This window comes from Leopardus geoffroyi, chromosome E2, assembly GCF_018350155.1.
Source record: "Leopardus geoffroyi isolate Oge1 chromosome E2, O.geoffroyi_Oge1_pat1.0, whole genome shotgun sequence".
NCBI lineage: Eukaryota > Metazoa > Chordata > Mammalia > Carnivora > Felidae > Leopardus > Leopardus geoffroyi.
The window spans coordinates 20,550,535-20,564,851 of NC_059335.1; the positions used below are offsets into that span (position 1 = coordinate 20,550,535).

Genomic DNA, 14,317 nt, shown 5'->3' on the forward strand with positions numbered 1-14,317 from the left:
AGCTTAAACTCACAAAGGGCGGGATCATGACCTGAATAGAAATCAAGAGTCAGACGTCCAACCGACCGAGCCACCCAGGTGCCCCAAGGCTTATGGTGGTTAAAACTCTGGCTTCCCTGTTGGTCTTTTCTGACACCATCCTGTCAGGGAGAGGAAGGGATATGTCACTACTACTGGATGAAGGGAAGGGATATCTCACTAACCACTGGATGTGGCCCTCACTGACGCTTCTGGGAGACAGTGAAAGCGCTGCCTCCCCAATAGATTTCTTCTGACATAGCCCCAGCAGGAAGTGAGGACTATCTTGTTACAGCTGGGTGAGGGCAGAAGTCCAGCTTCCCCACTGAACTTCTGCCGATGGAGGTGGGAGTGAAGCTTTTTCCGAGGTGTTTCGCTAAGTACACAATCAATGTCTAAAGGTTTTCTATCTTGCTAGAGATATCCCGCCTCCCCTTTTCTGGTCCTTTGGCTTATCTTGGGACTTCTGATTGAGTCCATTGGGGTTTCCTGGTTGCTGACTTTTCCAGCACCTACTCTGGGATACATGAGGCAAAAGGAAAATCCAAGGACCCCACTGCCACGTTCTTCTTTCAGGCGCCGGGGCTCTAAGCAGCCTGCTTTCTTTTCTTCGCCCCTTAAAATCTTCTCATGTTTCTTTTATATATATTGTCCAAGGCTTTTAGTTGTACTTAGTGGGAGGAATAGAGGGGAGTGCATTTATTCTATCTTGTCTGGAACCACATGGAGTACTTTAAAATTTCTTCTTAGGTAGTGATCATTAATGCGTCTTGTTGTTTTCACAATGGGTTAATAAAACTTTATCAGCCTCCATATTCTTGGGCTTTAATATAAAAAAGTATATGCTTTATAATACCATCTACTGTTCTGCTCTATAGTTTCAAAGCCTATACACATTTCTAAGTGAAACGTGAGCTTTTGATGGTTAGAGAGTTTCTTTCTTTCCATCGACCATGAAAAGATGACTGACACACACTGAAGAGGCTACTCTCTTGTCACCACATCAGGCTCTGAATCTGCATCACCTTTTTCTCTCCCAACTATTCTGACTCTCCCATTTGACATGATTAGAGATCAGTGATTCCAATTTATAAAGACACTGAGGCTGCAAGAATTTAAACCACTTGCCGAAATTTAAAGAGCTAGTTATTTTCATACTCGATAAAAGCAGCTTGGTTTTGCAACTCAGGACTCTTTCCTTACTAAGCTGCCCCTCCTTAAATTTTCATACTTACAATGACCACCACTAACATTGACACCGTTTCAATGATAAAAGTTTAGCAAAGTTTAGAACCAAATAAGACATAAATTAACTGTTATTCTTTGGTTTTGCGTGTGTGTGCACACGCGCACACGTCAAAACTGTATCTTTTATTCTGTTTTCTATTTTAAAAGAAAACAGAAAAAGAAACACGTGTTCTTTACAGAAAAATTAAAAAGATTTAAAGGACAAAAGGAATTTAAGAACATCAATCACACAGCTGATTGCTAATACTTGGATGTATACCTTTCCAGAAACTTTTCTCACTTTCCCTATATGTGTTTTACTTTTAAAAACCAGATAGGGAAAATAAAGGTTATGTAATACTCTGTTGCACTAACATACCATATTTATTTAACAATATTCTATTGCCATTGACTTAGACTGTTTCCAGCTAGGGTTTTCTTATTACGGCACAACTTAAATGGACATGGTTGATTATTTCCTAAGGATAAATCTCTAGAAGTGAAAGTGTCAGTGAAAGGGAAAACACATTTTTAGGCTTTTCTGTGAAATTACACTACAGAAAAATTTTATGTATTTGTTTTCAAAATAGCTCAACGTATTTATTTTTTATATGAAAATGTACAGAGTTCTTTTGAAAAGTACTTGCTGGAAAGGGAGGAAACGTGGTATTACATACAAAGAGAGAAAGGCAGACCAGCTGGCCTAGGAATGCGGCCCAGGAGGAACAGAGGCACCAGGCACCCCTTCCCCGGAGCCTACAGGTCACCATGACCAAAGCACACAGGTTACAAAACAGGAAAAGCAAATATAAACAGACTCACTTCACTTGTACACGAGGCTTTTTGAGGCATGTGGAGCTCTATAACCATGATTTAGTATCACGTATACGTACTTTCCACACACAAACACTGCGTTACCTTTGCTCCACCGACTTGCTTTCCCTCCTGTATTTTACCTTCATAACCTGCCCCCTCACACTCCATCCAAATTCTACTCTTCTCATTTGTGGCCCGGCCCTCGCCTCCCATTTCTGTGGAAGCTTTCTGGCCTGAAAAGAACCTTCTTCTAGACTTCAGCACTCCCTATCACTACAAATTAACATTACAGACATACAGACATCTAGTTGTTCTAGCTGTCTCTATATCTCCCAGGCTGTAGCAACACCCTTGCTGATGGGACAATGTCTTACATGGGTGGTGACGCCCAGTCGTGCCTATCCTGTCCTAGCTACCTAGGACAATGTCCACTTGCTGGCTGGCTTTAATGTTTCCTAATTCAGATTCAGTCAGTCTCTAAAAACCGCTGTGTCTCTCTGGACATGGAATAAATGAATATGACTCTTCTGTATTCAACTCTATTGCTGCCTTAGACTTGGAGAGAATATTTTATTACACTGGGAGAATACTTAGTTACTGTTACTTTACTAATGATGAACAAATTTTAAAACATAGACAATACATTAAAACACATTTCTGCACATGAAAAACACCTTGCAATTAAATAATAGCGGCACTGGGGCGCCTGGGTGGCGCAGTCGGTTAACCGTCCGACTTCAGCCAGGTCACGATCTCGCGGTCCGTGAGTTTGAGCCCCGCGTCAGGCTCTGGGCTGATGGCTCGGAGCCTGGAGCCTGTTTCCGATTCTGTGTCTCCCTCTCTCTCTGCCCCTCCCCCGCTCATGCTCTGTCTCTCTCTGTCCCAAAAATAAATAAAAACGTTGAAAAAAAATTAAAAAATAAATAAATAAATAAATAATAGCGGCACATACCGCCGTCACGCATGGTGAGACAAACAACAGCTTCCTTAAAATTGCCGTTTCCTATGTGACCTCTGGCCAGGCAGCAGGGATTCCCACGCTTGTTAAATGTTACTATGAAAATTTTACGAAGTACCACAGAAAGGTGTCGCCTACCCACTGATTTCCTTGGGGGGAAAAGGCAGTATATCATAAGACATTTTACAAGAGCTAGCTTCTATTTTAAAATTTAAGTCATCTCTACAAAGGACAATTGATCGAGACAGAATAAAAGTTAAGCTGGTCAAACAAGGCTGCACAGATTACTCAACTTCAGTTGGCCACAGCAGATTTATACTGTAGCTAAGAAGCAGCTTCAACTTCACTGCTAAGCATGTGCACCTCTGGAGCTCGCGCTATGACCTACGGCGCTAAATGACGACTGTCCCCACCGAGAGGAGAAAGCGCGGCTCACCTTCGCTGCCGGCAGCATGTCCAGGGAGTCCAGTGTGAACAGCACTAATGCTTGCATCAGCATCATAAACTGATTAAATTGCCATGTCAGACTAAAGAGAAAAGTTGATACGAAAATGGCAAGAAGTGTCAGCCTCTGTAAAAAGAAAACCTGAGTATAATTTACATGTCTCTAGGAAGAAAAAGCCTTGCAGATAAGTTTTCTCAAAAGCAGCCAATGTCTATATAAACCAAATAGAAAAACCATAAACTGTTGCTCTGAAAACCCTTGCACTTGTTATTTGAGCTCTAACTGTCCTAAAGTGACACTGTGCACGGAAACATTCACGCAAGGAACGTGTACACTGTGCACGGAAACATCCACGAAAGGAACGTGTACACTGTGCACGGAAATAGTTACATAAGGAACGTGTACACTGTGCACAGAAATATCCACATAAGGAATATGTACACTGTGCATAGAAACATTCATGTAAGGAACGTGTACACTGTGCATGGGAACATCCATGTAAGGAACGTGTACACTGTGCACGGAAAGAGTTACATAAGGAACGTGTACACCGTGCATGGAAACATCCACGCAAGGAACGTGTACACTGTGCACGGAAAGAGTTACGTAAGGAACGTGTACACTGTGCATGGAAACATCCACGCAAGGAACGTGTACACTGTGCACGGAAATATCCACATAAGGAATATGTACACTGTGCATAGAAACATTCATGTAAGGAACGTGTACACTGTGCATGGAAACAGTTACATAAGGAACGTGTACACTGTGCATGGAAACATCCACGCAAGGAACGTGTACACTGTGCACGGAAATAGTTACATAAGGAACGTGTACACTGTGCATGGAAACAGTTACATAAGGAACGTGTACACTGTGCATAGAAACATCCACATAAGGAATGTGTACACTGTGCATAGAAACATCCACATAGGGAACGTGTACCCCACAGTCTTATGGAGGCGCTAATGCTCCAACTCACATCTCAAGAGCAACAGCTTCAGGACTCTGACAGTTTCGCAGACATTGTGTGTGGGTTTGCTGCAGCTATTTAAGGGCAGATTATGTAGAGTACATTTTTAACATCAAAAAGGAAAACATTTTCTTTGCAAAGTAGGAGAGGGCTCAGGAAGAGGAAACTTTGTTTAACTCAAGTTAAAAACTGGTCACGGAATAAGAACTATTCCCGTGCAGTGCGACACTATGCATGTCACATCTTTCGAAGTTTCTGAGACAAAACTGGAGAATTAAAAATATATATAAAGTATTATAAAAACTTACCTCAGAAAGAGGCTGTAAGTTTGGCCTCAGGAAATATGTAATTGCCGCTATCTGAATTGCAAAGAATGGCAGAGCCCAATTCTCTCTCAAGGGGATGGTAAACTCAACTCTCGTAGTATCTATCCTGCACAGAGAAAACACAAATGGCCAAAGGAATAATTTTTACTATAATTAGCCGAAAGCTTTCCTAAAGGGAAAGATATAGGACATTAACTATACTTAGATTCTGGTTGTCAGTTCTCGACAGTCATGATATGTCCTCATCATTATCATCCCTGTAATACCAAGTTGCACTGGGAAAATGTAAGGAACCTGTCCCCAGGTATGCAGCTAGCTAAGTGGTGGAACTGGGGTCCAATCCACGGTGGTGATTCCAAACCCCATGCCTAACTGCCTCGCACGTTTATTTCCTTCCAACTTCATTAGTGCAAACTGGCATTGTTTTGCATTCTCCCTCTCCGTGTTTCTCTAGTGCTTAAATCTGAGTCTTAAATTTGTCACTGGTAATAATTTTTGAAAGAGCCTCTTGTCCCTCTGGAACGGAAACCGCCAGAGGGCAAGTACAGTTGAGCTTTCACCTTTGGTTACCCAGTACCAAAAGCATCCCCACACATACTGGGCACTCAATGCGTGTCTTTTATTTACTTTAATAGAACAACAAATTTGCCTTTCATTTACTCGTAGCAGGAATAATATGTTAAAATGTTAAGAGGCGGTATACTCTTGGGTGTTTTCATACCTGCATTTGAATTCTGACCGAGAATTAGCTGGGTGTATGTGTCTATGACTTTATCAGTATATAAAAACACACAATTTTGTAAGTAATATGTGTGTTAGTGTGTGTGTGTGTGTGTGTGTGTGTGTGTGTGTGTAAGCTTAACCTTTTAAGCTTTAATTTTCTCATCTCTAAAATGTTAATAGTATCTACCCTATAGGGTTGTTAAAAGAATATAAATAAAGCATTTTGTAAAGTGGTTGGCATACAGTAAGCACTCAATAAGGTTATATTAAAAAGTAATTCACTTAGGATTATAAAGTAAAATCAATATTAGAACTTGTGCTCAAGTTTTAAGACTCGTACTGAACACTGGTGTTGCTACTGTAGATCAGGAAATTAATCAATACATCTTGACTATGTTTTTTAAAAAGTGCTATTTAGTGTTCTTGTATTAACTAAGTAACATAAGAACTTCCCTGCATCTGAACAGTCCTTTATGCTTTGTTAATTATGAGCGACACACAGCCCTATTAAGGTTAACAGTAAAGATATCATTAAACGTCTTTTAAGAGATGAGATATGTGGCCGGAGAAATATTGATCACACATCAAACTGTAATAGGACTGGAATTATCATGGTGATTCTCCTGACCTATAATTCAATGTTCTATTCCTCAGCTGGAAATATACATAAGAAGAACTTTCTACCTTGCTAAAGAAGACAAGTACACAGCACTACGTAAACCAGAGAAAATACTCCTACATAAACAAATGTGGCAGAACAACATCCTTTCAACTGGAAATGAGGTAACTGTGTTTTAACTTACATCTTCAAAAGGGAGATGGGAAAATGGATTCCAACTCACCTATTCGTGACATACCAGAAAGCTGCCAGCAGTCCTGACAGCCACGTGCCACTAAGGAGCCAGCTGGTTATGTAAAGGGCTGTGACATAGATCGCCTGCAGTCCAAACAAGGTGTAAATATAAAAATAAACTGGCTCTAAATATTTCTGAAGAAAGGAACAAGAAAAAATATTTGTTACAGAAGCCCTAATCCTTTTCACTGTCACTTAAAAAATATGATAGTAGAGGGGTGCCTGGCTGGCTCGGTCAACAGAGCAATGTGACTCTTTTTTTTTTAATTTATTTTTTTGATGTTTATTTATTTATTTGAGAGAGAGAGAAAGAGAGAGAGAGAGAGAGAGAGAATATCCCAAGCAGGCTCTGTGATGTCAGCATTGGAGCCTGACGTGGGGCTCAATCTCATGAACCGTGAGATCATGACCTGAGCCAAAAGCAAGAGCTGGCCACTTAACCGACTGAGCCGCCCAGATGCCCCAGAGCATGTTGACTCTTATCTCAGGGTCACAAATTTAAGCCCTAAATTGGACATGGAGCCTACTTAAAAAAAAAAAAATTGAAAAAATATATGACACTGGAAATGTAATATTTGGAATCTTGGGGTTAATTACAAGCAATAAACATACATCATCAGTCCTTTTTGTGCAAAAGTGTGTGGGCAGGCAGCCTTTCTTCCCCCCAGCAGAGTAGAAGAGGGAAAGGAGCCCTCGAGGGCTCTGGCTTCATTCTTTAGACAAACTGTACGTCTACCTTTGCCCAGGATTGCCTTATTCACACGAAGCAGTCATTGTGATTTGCTAATTTCCAGTTTTTAAATTTCAAGGATAACTGAGGAGTGACTGATTACATGTTTCTAAATGAAAATATGTACCAGTCTCTAGACTGCACACATATATGATAAGCCAGGAAGTATCTATGTAAAAAATACCTTATAAAAACAAGTAAAAAGCAAAGTTGACAACATATCTGGAGAACATTGGGATACTGTTGCTTTTTTTTACCAAGCCAGCTTAAGATCAGAATAACATACGTGAACGTTTCAACTTAAGAGAGCAGATTTTGACTTTCATGTGATATTAACAATTCAGTGTCACAGAACATAACATACCTGTATGGGTAGAACTCTATATAAAATACTGAGAAAAACTTCTTGGTAAATATTCATTCGTTGAAGAAGGTTAATTGTCCTCATAGACTCAGTTTTGTTATCATATATTAAGCCATGAAAACCTAAGGTTGATATTTGAAAGATCAGGAAAAAATAATTATAAATTATTCATTCATTTAAAACCATCCATAGATTCTTTAGTGTGTGCCAGAGAATGTGCTAGGCATTGGGGATATAACAGTAAGCCAAAAACACAGTCCCACCCTCAAAGAGCTTACTGTATATTAGATGGACGTTTACATGTTTACACAAACATAGGTAAATTATAATTCTCGTGCATACAATGAAAAAGAAAAGCTCCTATGTTCTGTTATAATAATGTAGGCAAGAGGATTTTATATCCCTGCTCTGTCCTCCTGCCATGAGGCCTACAATACCTCTTTTGGGGGTGTAAGTAGCCTCCCCCGCTTCCCTGGGATAGGTTTGGCCATTTGACTTGCTCTGACCAATGGCATGTGAGAGGATGTGACATCTTTTAATAAAAGATGATGCATGTTTCCACCAGCAGTGTGGCTATTTCCCTCTGTCATGACAACAGCAGGTTCCAAACGGGGGCTGGATAATAAAAGCAAGAGATAAACCTGTTGTTGCAGAATTCTATGGCTATATCAAGGTCATATACCACTGCAACCAAGCTGAGTAATTAATAGAAGGCATGAAGAGACAGTTCATAGAAGAAAATATGCATATAGTCCTTACACATATGAAAAGACACTCAACCTTGCCCCTACTGTAAGTGCAAATTAACACTACACTGAGATACCATTTCTCACCTATCAGCTTGGAAAAAAAATTCAGTCTGACAACAGGGGCACCTGGGTGGCTCAGTCGTTTTAAGCGTCTCACTCTTGATCTCGGCTCAGGTCCTGATCTCATGATTCGCGAGATGGAGCCCTGCACTGGGTCCTGTTTGGGATTCTCTCTCTCCGGCTCTCTCTCCCCCTCCCCGGCACGCTCTTTCTCAAAAAAAAAAAAAAAAAAAACTTAAAAAAAGAAGTCTGACGACATACTCAGTGTGGTTCTAAGGAAGTAAGGTCTCTCATACACTACAGTTGGGAAAACAATTTTAGCACCGCCAAGCAAAATTACATGTGCATTTACCTTTTGATCTGGCCTAGAAATCAGTCCTAAAGACAGACTGGCAAAAACACAAAAGAACACAGGCCTCAGATCATTCCTGCAGTGCCCTCTTTAAAAGCAAAAGATCAGAAGCAACCAGATGTCCATCAGCAGGAGGTGTTTTGGACTGAACTGTATCCCTCCAAATTTCTGTATTAAGGCCCAATCCCAATGCGTATTTGGATAGGGTCTATAAGGAGGTAATGAAGGTTAAGAGATGTCATAAAGATAGGGCCATAATATGATAGGACTGGTGTCCTCAGAAGAGGAACAGACAAGAGAGAGCTCTTTTGCTTTCTCTGTGCACACATACAGGGGAAAGGCCAAGTGAGGACACGGCAAGAAGGTGGCCATCTACAAGCCAGGAAGAGAGGCTTTACCAGAAACCAACCCTGGCAGTACCTTGATCTTGGACTTCAGCCTTCAGACCTGAGAGAAAATCAATTTGTGTTATGGCAGTCTTGCCAGACTAACAGAGGCGTGCTACAGACTGAGTGTCTGTGTCCCACCAGAACTCATAAGCCGAAGCCCTAACCCCTAACGTGATGGTATTTGGAGGTGTGGCCTTTGGGAGGTAATTAGGATTAGACAAGGTCATGACAGTGGGGCCCTCATGACGGGACTAGTGACCTTGTGGGAAGAGACACCAGAGCTGGCTGTCTCTGTCTTCCACGTGAGGGTGCAGCGAGAGGTGGCTAACCGCAAGCCAAGAAGAGACTCTTCACCAGAACCAGGATTGGAACTGTAACTTCAGACTTCCTGCTTCTAGAACTCTAGGAAGCTAAATTAGTTTTTTTAAGCCACCCAGTCCATGGTATTTTGTTATGGCAGCCTGAGCAGATGAAGACAAGAAAGCTACCTGAATAAACTATGGTTATCCACACAAACGGAGTACTATGCAATTACAAAAAGAATTAGGAGTATCTTCATGTTATATTATAGCGTGATCAAGATTTTTGACAAATGAAAAAGCAAAAAAAGGAGAACAGTGTATATAGTAATAAAGGAGATATATGAATATATAAAGTGTTTATATTAAAAATACTGAGGGGCGCCTGGGTGGCGCAGTCGGTTGGGCGTCCGACTTCAGCCAGGTCACAATCTCGCGGTCCGTGAGTTCGAGCCCCGCGTCGGGCTCTGGGCTGATGGCTCAGAGCCTGGAGCCTGTTTCTGATTCTGTGTCTCCCTCTCTCTCTGCCCCTCCTCCGTTCATGCTCTGTCTCTCTCTGTCCCAAGAATAGATAGATGTTGAAAAAAAAAAAATAATTAAAAAAAAAAATAAATTAAAAAAATAAAAATACTGAGACTAGGGGAAAAATACTGATAGTAGAAGAATAAAACAAAATCTAAAAAAAATGGTTACTTAAAGAGTGTAGAAGGAAACAAGATGGAAGGGGCAGTGGGGGTAAGGACACCTCCCTGAATGCTCCCTGTTTTACTGTTTGACTTTGGAACCATGTAAAATAAACTTTTTTTAGAAGTATGAAAAACCAAAATAAAATTTTTTTACAGAACAATCCTGGAAAAAACAAAAGAAATATAAAACAAACCTATTAAGTTGGTGGCTTGGTCACACAGAAAGAACTCTTTCCAATGACAGAGGAACGTGAAAAAAAAATTGTATATATATACACACACAGACATACACACGTAGTTGGTTTTATCTTAAGGACAAAAAGAACTACGAAGACAGCCTGAATTGTTTTCAGGTAATCATATTAGAAGCAACATAATTACTGCTGCACTGAAAGTATTGTTGTGTGTGTGTGTGTGTATACACACTGTGTGTATATGCATAGTTGTACACAACAGCTAAATGATAATGTTAATATTGTAAGAAACCAAAATTTTCAACTTAAGGAGAAAGAGATACAAATATAAAATCAAAAAAAGTAAAAACCCTGTTATACTAACTTTGAACTGAAAATAACTATATTCCTATTTTCTTCTAGGAAAAAAAATTCACATCTCCTGCCTCTTCTCACTAAAAAAGACTGGAAACAAGGACCAATCTAGTAGTAAAAAGTATCCCTACCATCGATCCAAACTGTGGGCTCTAAATAGCCACTAAAGAGAACTGAGTTCCTTGGAGAAATGGTGGATCCTAGGTCAGGGTGGAGATACACAAAGTGGATAAGAAATATCTTGTCATGCCAAAAAGCGAGGGAGTTTTCAACGACTCCTAGAATCATGTCAAAAAGACAGCAGCCAATCTGAAGGGCATCCCGCTGACCAAAGATTGGACAATTTAAATAAGAAGAATAATGCAAAAGATCGAAACACATCAAAGATGTTAAACACCCATGCTTTCTGATGATATATAAAAAGCAAAACCTTTAGCGGATGCAAGAGGGCAACTCATGCTAAAACACAGGGAAAGGAGCAATCCAACCTTTTCTTTAGGAACTGAAATTCTGAGTTACCAAACAGTTGATGAGAAATCATTGTTCTCTAGAGATGAATTCCCTCTGATAATGACGGAAGGAATTATAGAATTCAAATATTACTGTCCTTATGAAGTTAACGGCTTTAGGTAATGGTCACCAATGGTGCTAATCCCTCAGAGGAAAGGCTAAATGAGAACTCAGTATTGGATCAGTCTAAACCCTAAAAGAGATGGTACACATTATGTGCCCCACTGTGGAAGTGGGCACCACGTGTGTGACAGAACCTAGACCTGAGCACGCCTCCAGACCCAACTACCAATTCATAGGAGATACAGGCAACAGAGAATCATGAAATGACACCACGGGGCTCCTGCAATATCCAGAAAGTGAAAAACTATCAGACAAATGAATCTGGGGTTTCAACAAAAAATTACAAGAAAAACAGATGGAAAGAAACCTACAGATTAAAGGAAACAAGGAGACAGAGCAAATGACTGCAATGTGTGGACTTTATTTGGATCTCAAAAACTGGATTAAAAATCTGCAAGACAATCAGGAAAATGAGAACACTGACTGGGTATTTGATAGTAAGAAATTTCCCAATTGTTTAAGTGTGATAATGGTAACATGGTAATACTTATATGACGTCTTGGGGTTTTTCCAAAATAATCCAGCCTGAAGATGGCGGGTAGAGAGGAGACAAGATTGGTCATGAGTTGGTAACTGTGGTAGCTGGTGACAGACAGGTGGAAATCCATCAGAGGAGTCTCTCTACCCTTTTATATGTTTGGAATTTTCTAGAAGGAAGATCTTAACAAATGACTTAGACGAAATGAAACAGAGGAACCAATGAGTTTGTGGTGATAGAAAATACTCATATTTATCTTTAAGAGCAACTCTGAACTTTAACACTACTGGTATTTTGACAGTTGGGGCCTGATAATTCTTTGTTCTAGGGACATTGTAGGATGTTTAGCAATATCTGTCGCAGTTCCGTCCATTCCAGTAGCACGATCTTCCCAATCTACCCCAGCTGTCACAACCAAAAATGTATCTGCAGACGTCTCCTAGGGACACAACTGACCCTCCATAAGAACCACCACTTTAGAGGATGCTAGAGAAGCAAATCACAACTTTGAGAACTCACTGACTCATTTTTCTCAGTAGTCACATTCTATTAAGTTGCAGTGAAAACTGAATTAGCAATACTGAGCCCTGTAGGAAATACAGGGTTATGTTCTTATGAGCCTCTGGTCATCAAGTGATCGACATATCACCTTGATTTACGTGTTTCTGTTTAAAGACGTCTTTTTTAACGTATACTAGCAATTCATTAACATTGAACACATGGCCAACAGTATCTAACTCATAACTGAACAAAGCTTATCTGACAAACGTGTTTTCTCGGTGTGCCTTCTTCACAGCCTGCTTGCACTCAGGAACTCCAGACAGTGATTTAGCACTACGCTGGGGGCCGTTTTAAACCACAAAATCACCAACAAAAACCACAAAAATGCAAAAAACATGGCCCCAGGTGGACTGTGAACAGGATGCTGTAGTATGAGAGCTGAACACAACAGCAGGGCTCCGCCTTGTTGGACCTCAGCTGGGAACGTGCCCGTCAGGTGATGAAAATTTTTCACTGCTCTGCACAAGCCTGCGAATGACTGCAAAAGCACCACAAATACTGACTCTGGGGTCACAAATACTGATTCTGGGGTCACAAATACGTGTTAGTGCATGAGTTTGGAAATATGGACTCTATGAATAACGAAGATCAACTGTATGGGGAAAGAAAATCAGCACTTAGCCTGCCTTTTTGTATAAACCGTACCTCAGGGTCACCAAATAGTTGATGAGGAAGAGGTTTCTTAAGTAACAGAGTTCCAGCTAACAAATACAAGAGGAATGCAGAATGTCACTTTTGTTAACTACTGAAATAGTGGGTATAGGCAGTGAGCATCAGTGGCTGCTAAAACCACTCAGTGAAAGGCTGATGGGTAATTAGCCTTATTGCATAGGAACCAACTGGTTATATTTATGGCACAAAAAGAAAGATAACATTTCATGTCTCCCACTGTAATAAAATTAGGAGAAGTACAAAACATCACCTGTGAAGAATTCTTGCCAAAAATGTATCTGAATCCAAGTAAAACTTAGCAAATGTCCAAATATGCATTTGGAGCATATCTGTCAGGTGGAGCATATCAAACATAGATTAAGTAGGAGAGATCCTTTTTGGGGTTCTATTAGATGGAGTAAAGGTAACGGGTACGGGCTCTAAACCACTTACAAACAGTGAAAATGTGGGAAAATGGCAACTGCAAGGTAAGGGACTGAATGGGAACATTGGGGACAAGGACAACTGTAATTTTTGTTTGTATTACCAAAACGCTTCCTGTTTTTAGACACTACTCCTTCACCTGCGAAGACTTTTTCCAAAATGATCAGGAGAAAAACCAGCAGCAAAACCAGGAAATCAGAAACAGATGAATTCAGAGATGGAGTAGAGCTGAGGAGAGGAGAGTTACATTAAGTATCATATAACTGCTTCCAGAGCCAAACACTGATGATGTTGGCAGGGAAAAACTACACAAGTTCACAGAAAAGCTACACAAGTTCTATAAAGCATTCTAAATGCTTTAGTGCAAAAGTATGTTTGGCGGAAATAGCGGAAGGGGTGAAGCAGATCCCACTAAAGTCATCAGCTATAATTACCTTGCATGAGGGTCGGAGCCTGCAGCATTTGCTTGTAGTAGGAGTAATACAGTCCACATTCTGTTCTGAATGAGATCTCTCGCTCCACTTCCTGAAATAAAGTGAGGTCTACTGGGTTTACATGACCTAGTTTGTTTTTTTAAATCTATCGTCACTGTAGAAACGGGGTCCAGAACTACAACTTAAAAGGAAAACAAACAAACAAACACACAAAACCTCTCAAAATATAATCTTAAGAAATTTTGGCAAACAAGAACAATAGAAGGCTTATGATTGTTGAAGCTGGGCATGTATTACAGGAGTTTATTATACAAGTCTCTCTGCCTTTGTGGATGTTTAAATTTTCCATAACAAACTATTAAAAATTTTTTTTTAACATTTATTTATTTTTCAGAGACAGAGCACAAGTGGCGGAGGGGCAGAGAGAGGGGGAGACTCAGAATCTGAAGCAGGCTCCAGGCTCTGAGCTGTTAGCACAGAGCCCCATGCGGGGCTTGAACTCACAAACCGAGAGACCACGACCTGAGCTGAAGTCAGATGCTTAACCGACGGAGCCACCCAGGCACCCCCATAACAAACCATTTTAAAACATGGAGACAA

General features: G+C 40.5%; 1 protein-coding gene and 1 long non-coding RNA gene across 6 annotated transcripts in view; both read right to left on the minus strand.

Moving 5' to 3' along the window:
• The window catches only part of DPY19L3 (dpy-19 like C-mannosyltransferase 3), a 77,722-nt gene that overhangs the window by 37,056 nt on the left and 26,349 nt on the right, over positions 1-14,317 (minus strand). For 3 of the 5 annotated variants that reach the window (XM_045442573.1, XM_045442571.1, XM_045442570.1), the window contains exons 4-8: positions 13,718-13,808; positions 7,434-7,555; positions 6,329-6,474; positions 4,746-4,869; positions 3,456-3,590 (exon numbers count right to left, since the gene is read on the minus strand). In XM_045442573.1, the coding sequence (XP_045298529.1) occupies positions 3,456-3,590; positions 4,746-4,869; positions 6,329-6,474; positions 7,434-7,555; positions 13,718-13,808 (618 nt within the window). Of the gene's footprint in view, positions 1-3,455; positions 3,591-4,745; positions 4,870-6,328; positions 6,475-7,433; positions 7,556-13,422; positions 13,512-13,717; positions 13,809-14,317 lie in introns of all 5 variants that reach the window. The other 2 variants (XM_045442574.1, XM_045442575.1) reach the window with 2 other exon arrangements.
• LOC123579064 lies at positions 1,820-3,449 on the minus strand. The gene is made up of 2 exons (XR_006702607.1): positions 3,010-3,449; positions 1,820-2,767 (listed from the first exon to the last, which is right to left on the minus strand). It is a non-coding gene; the product is annotated as an uncharacterized LOC123579064 (long non-coding RNA).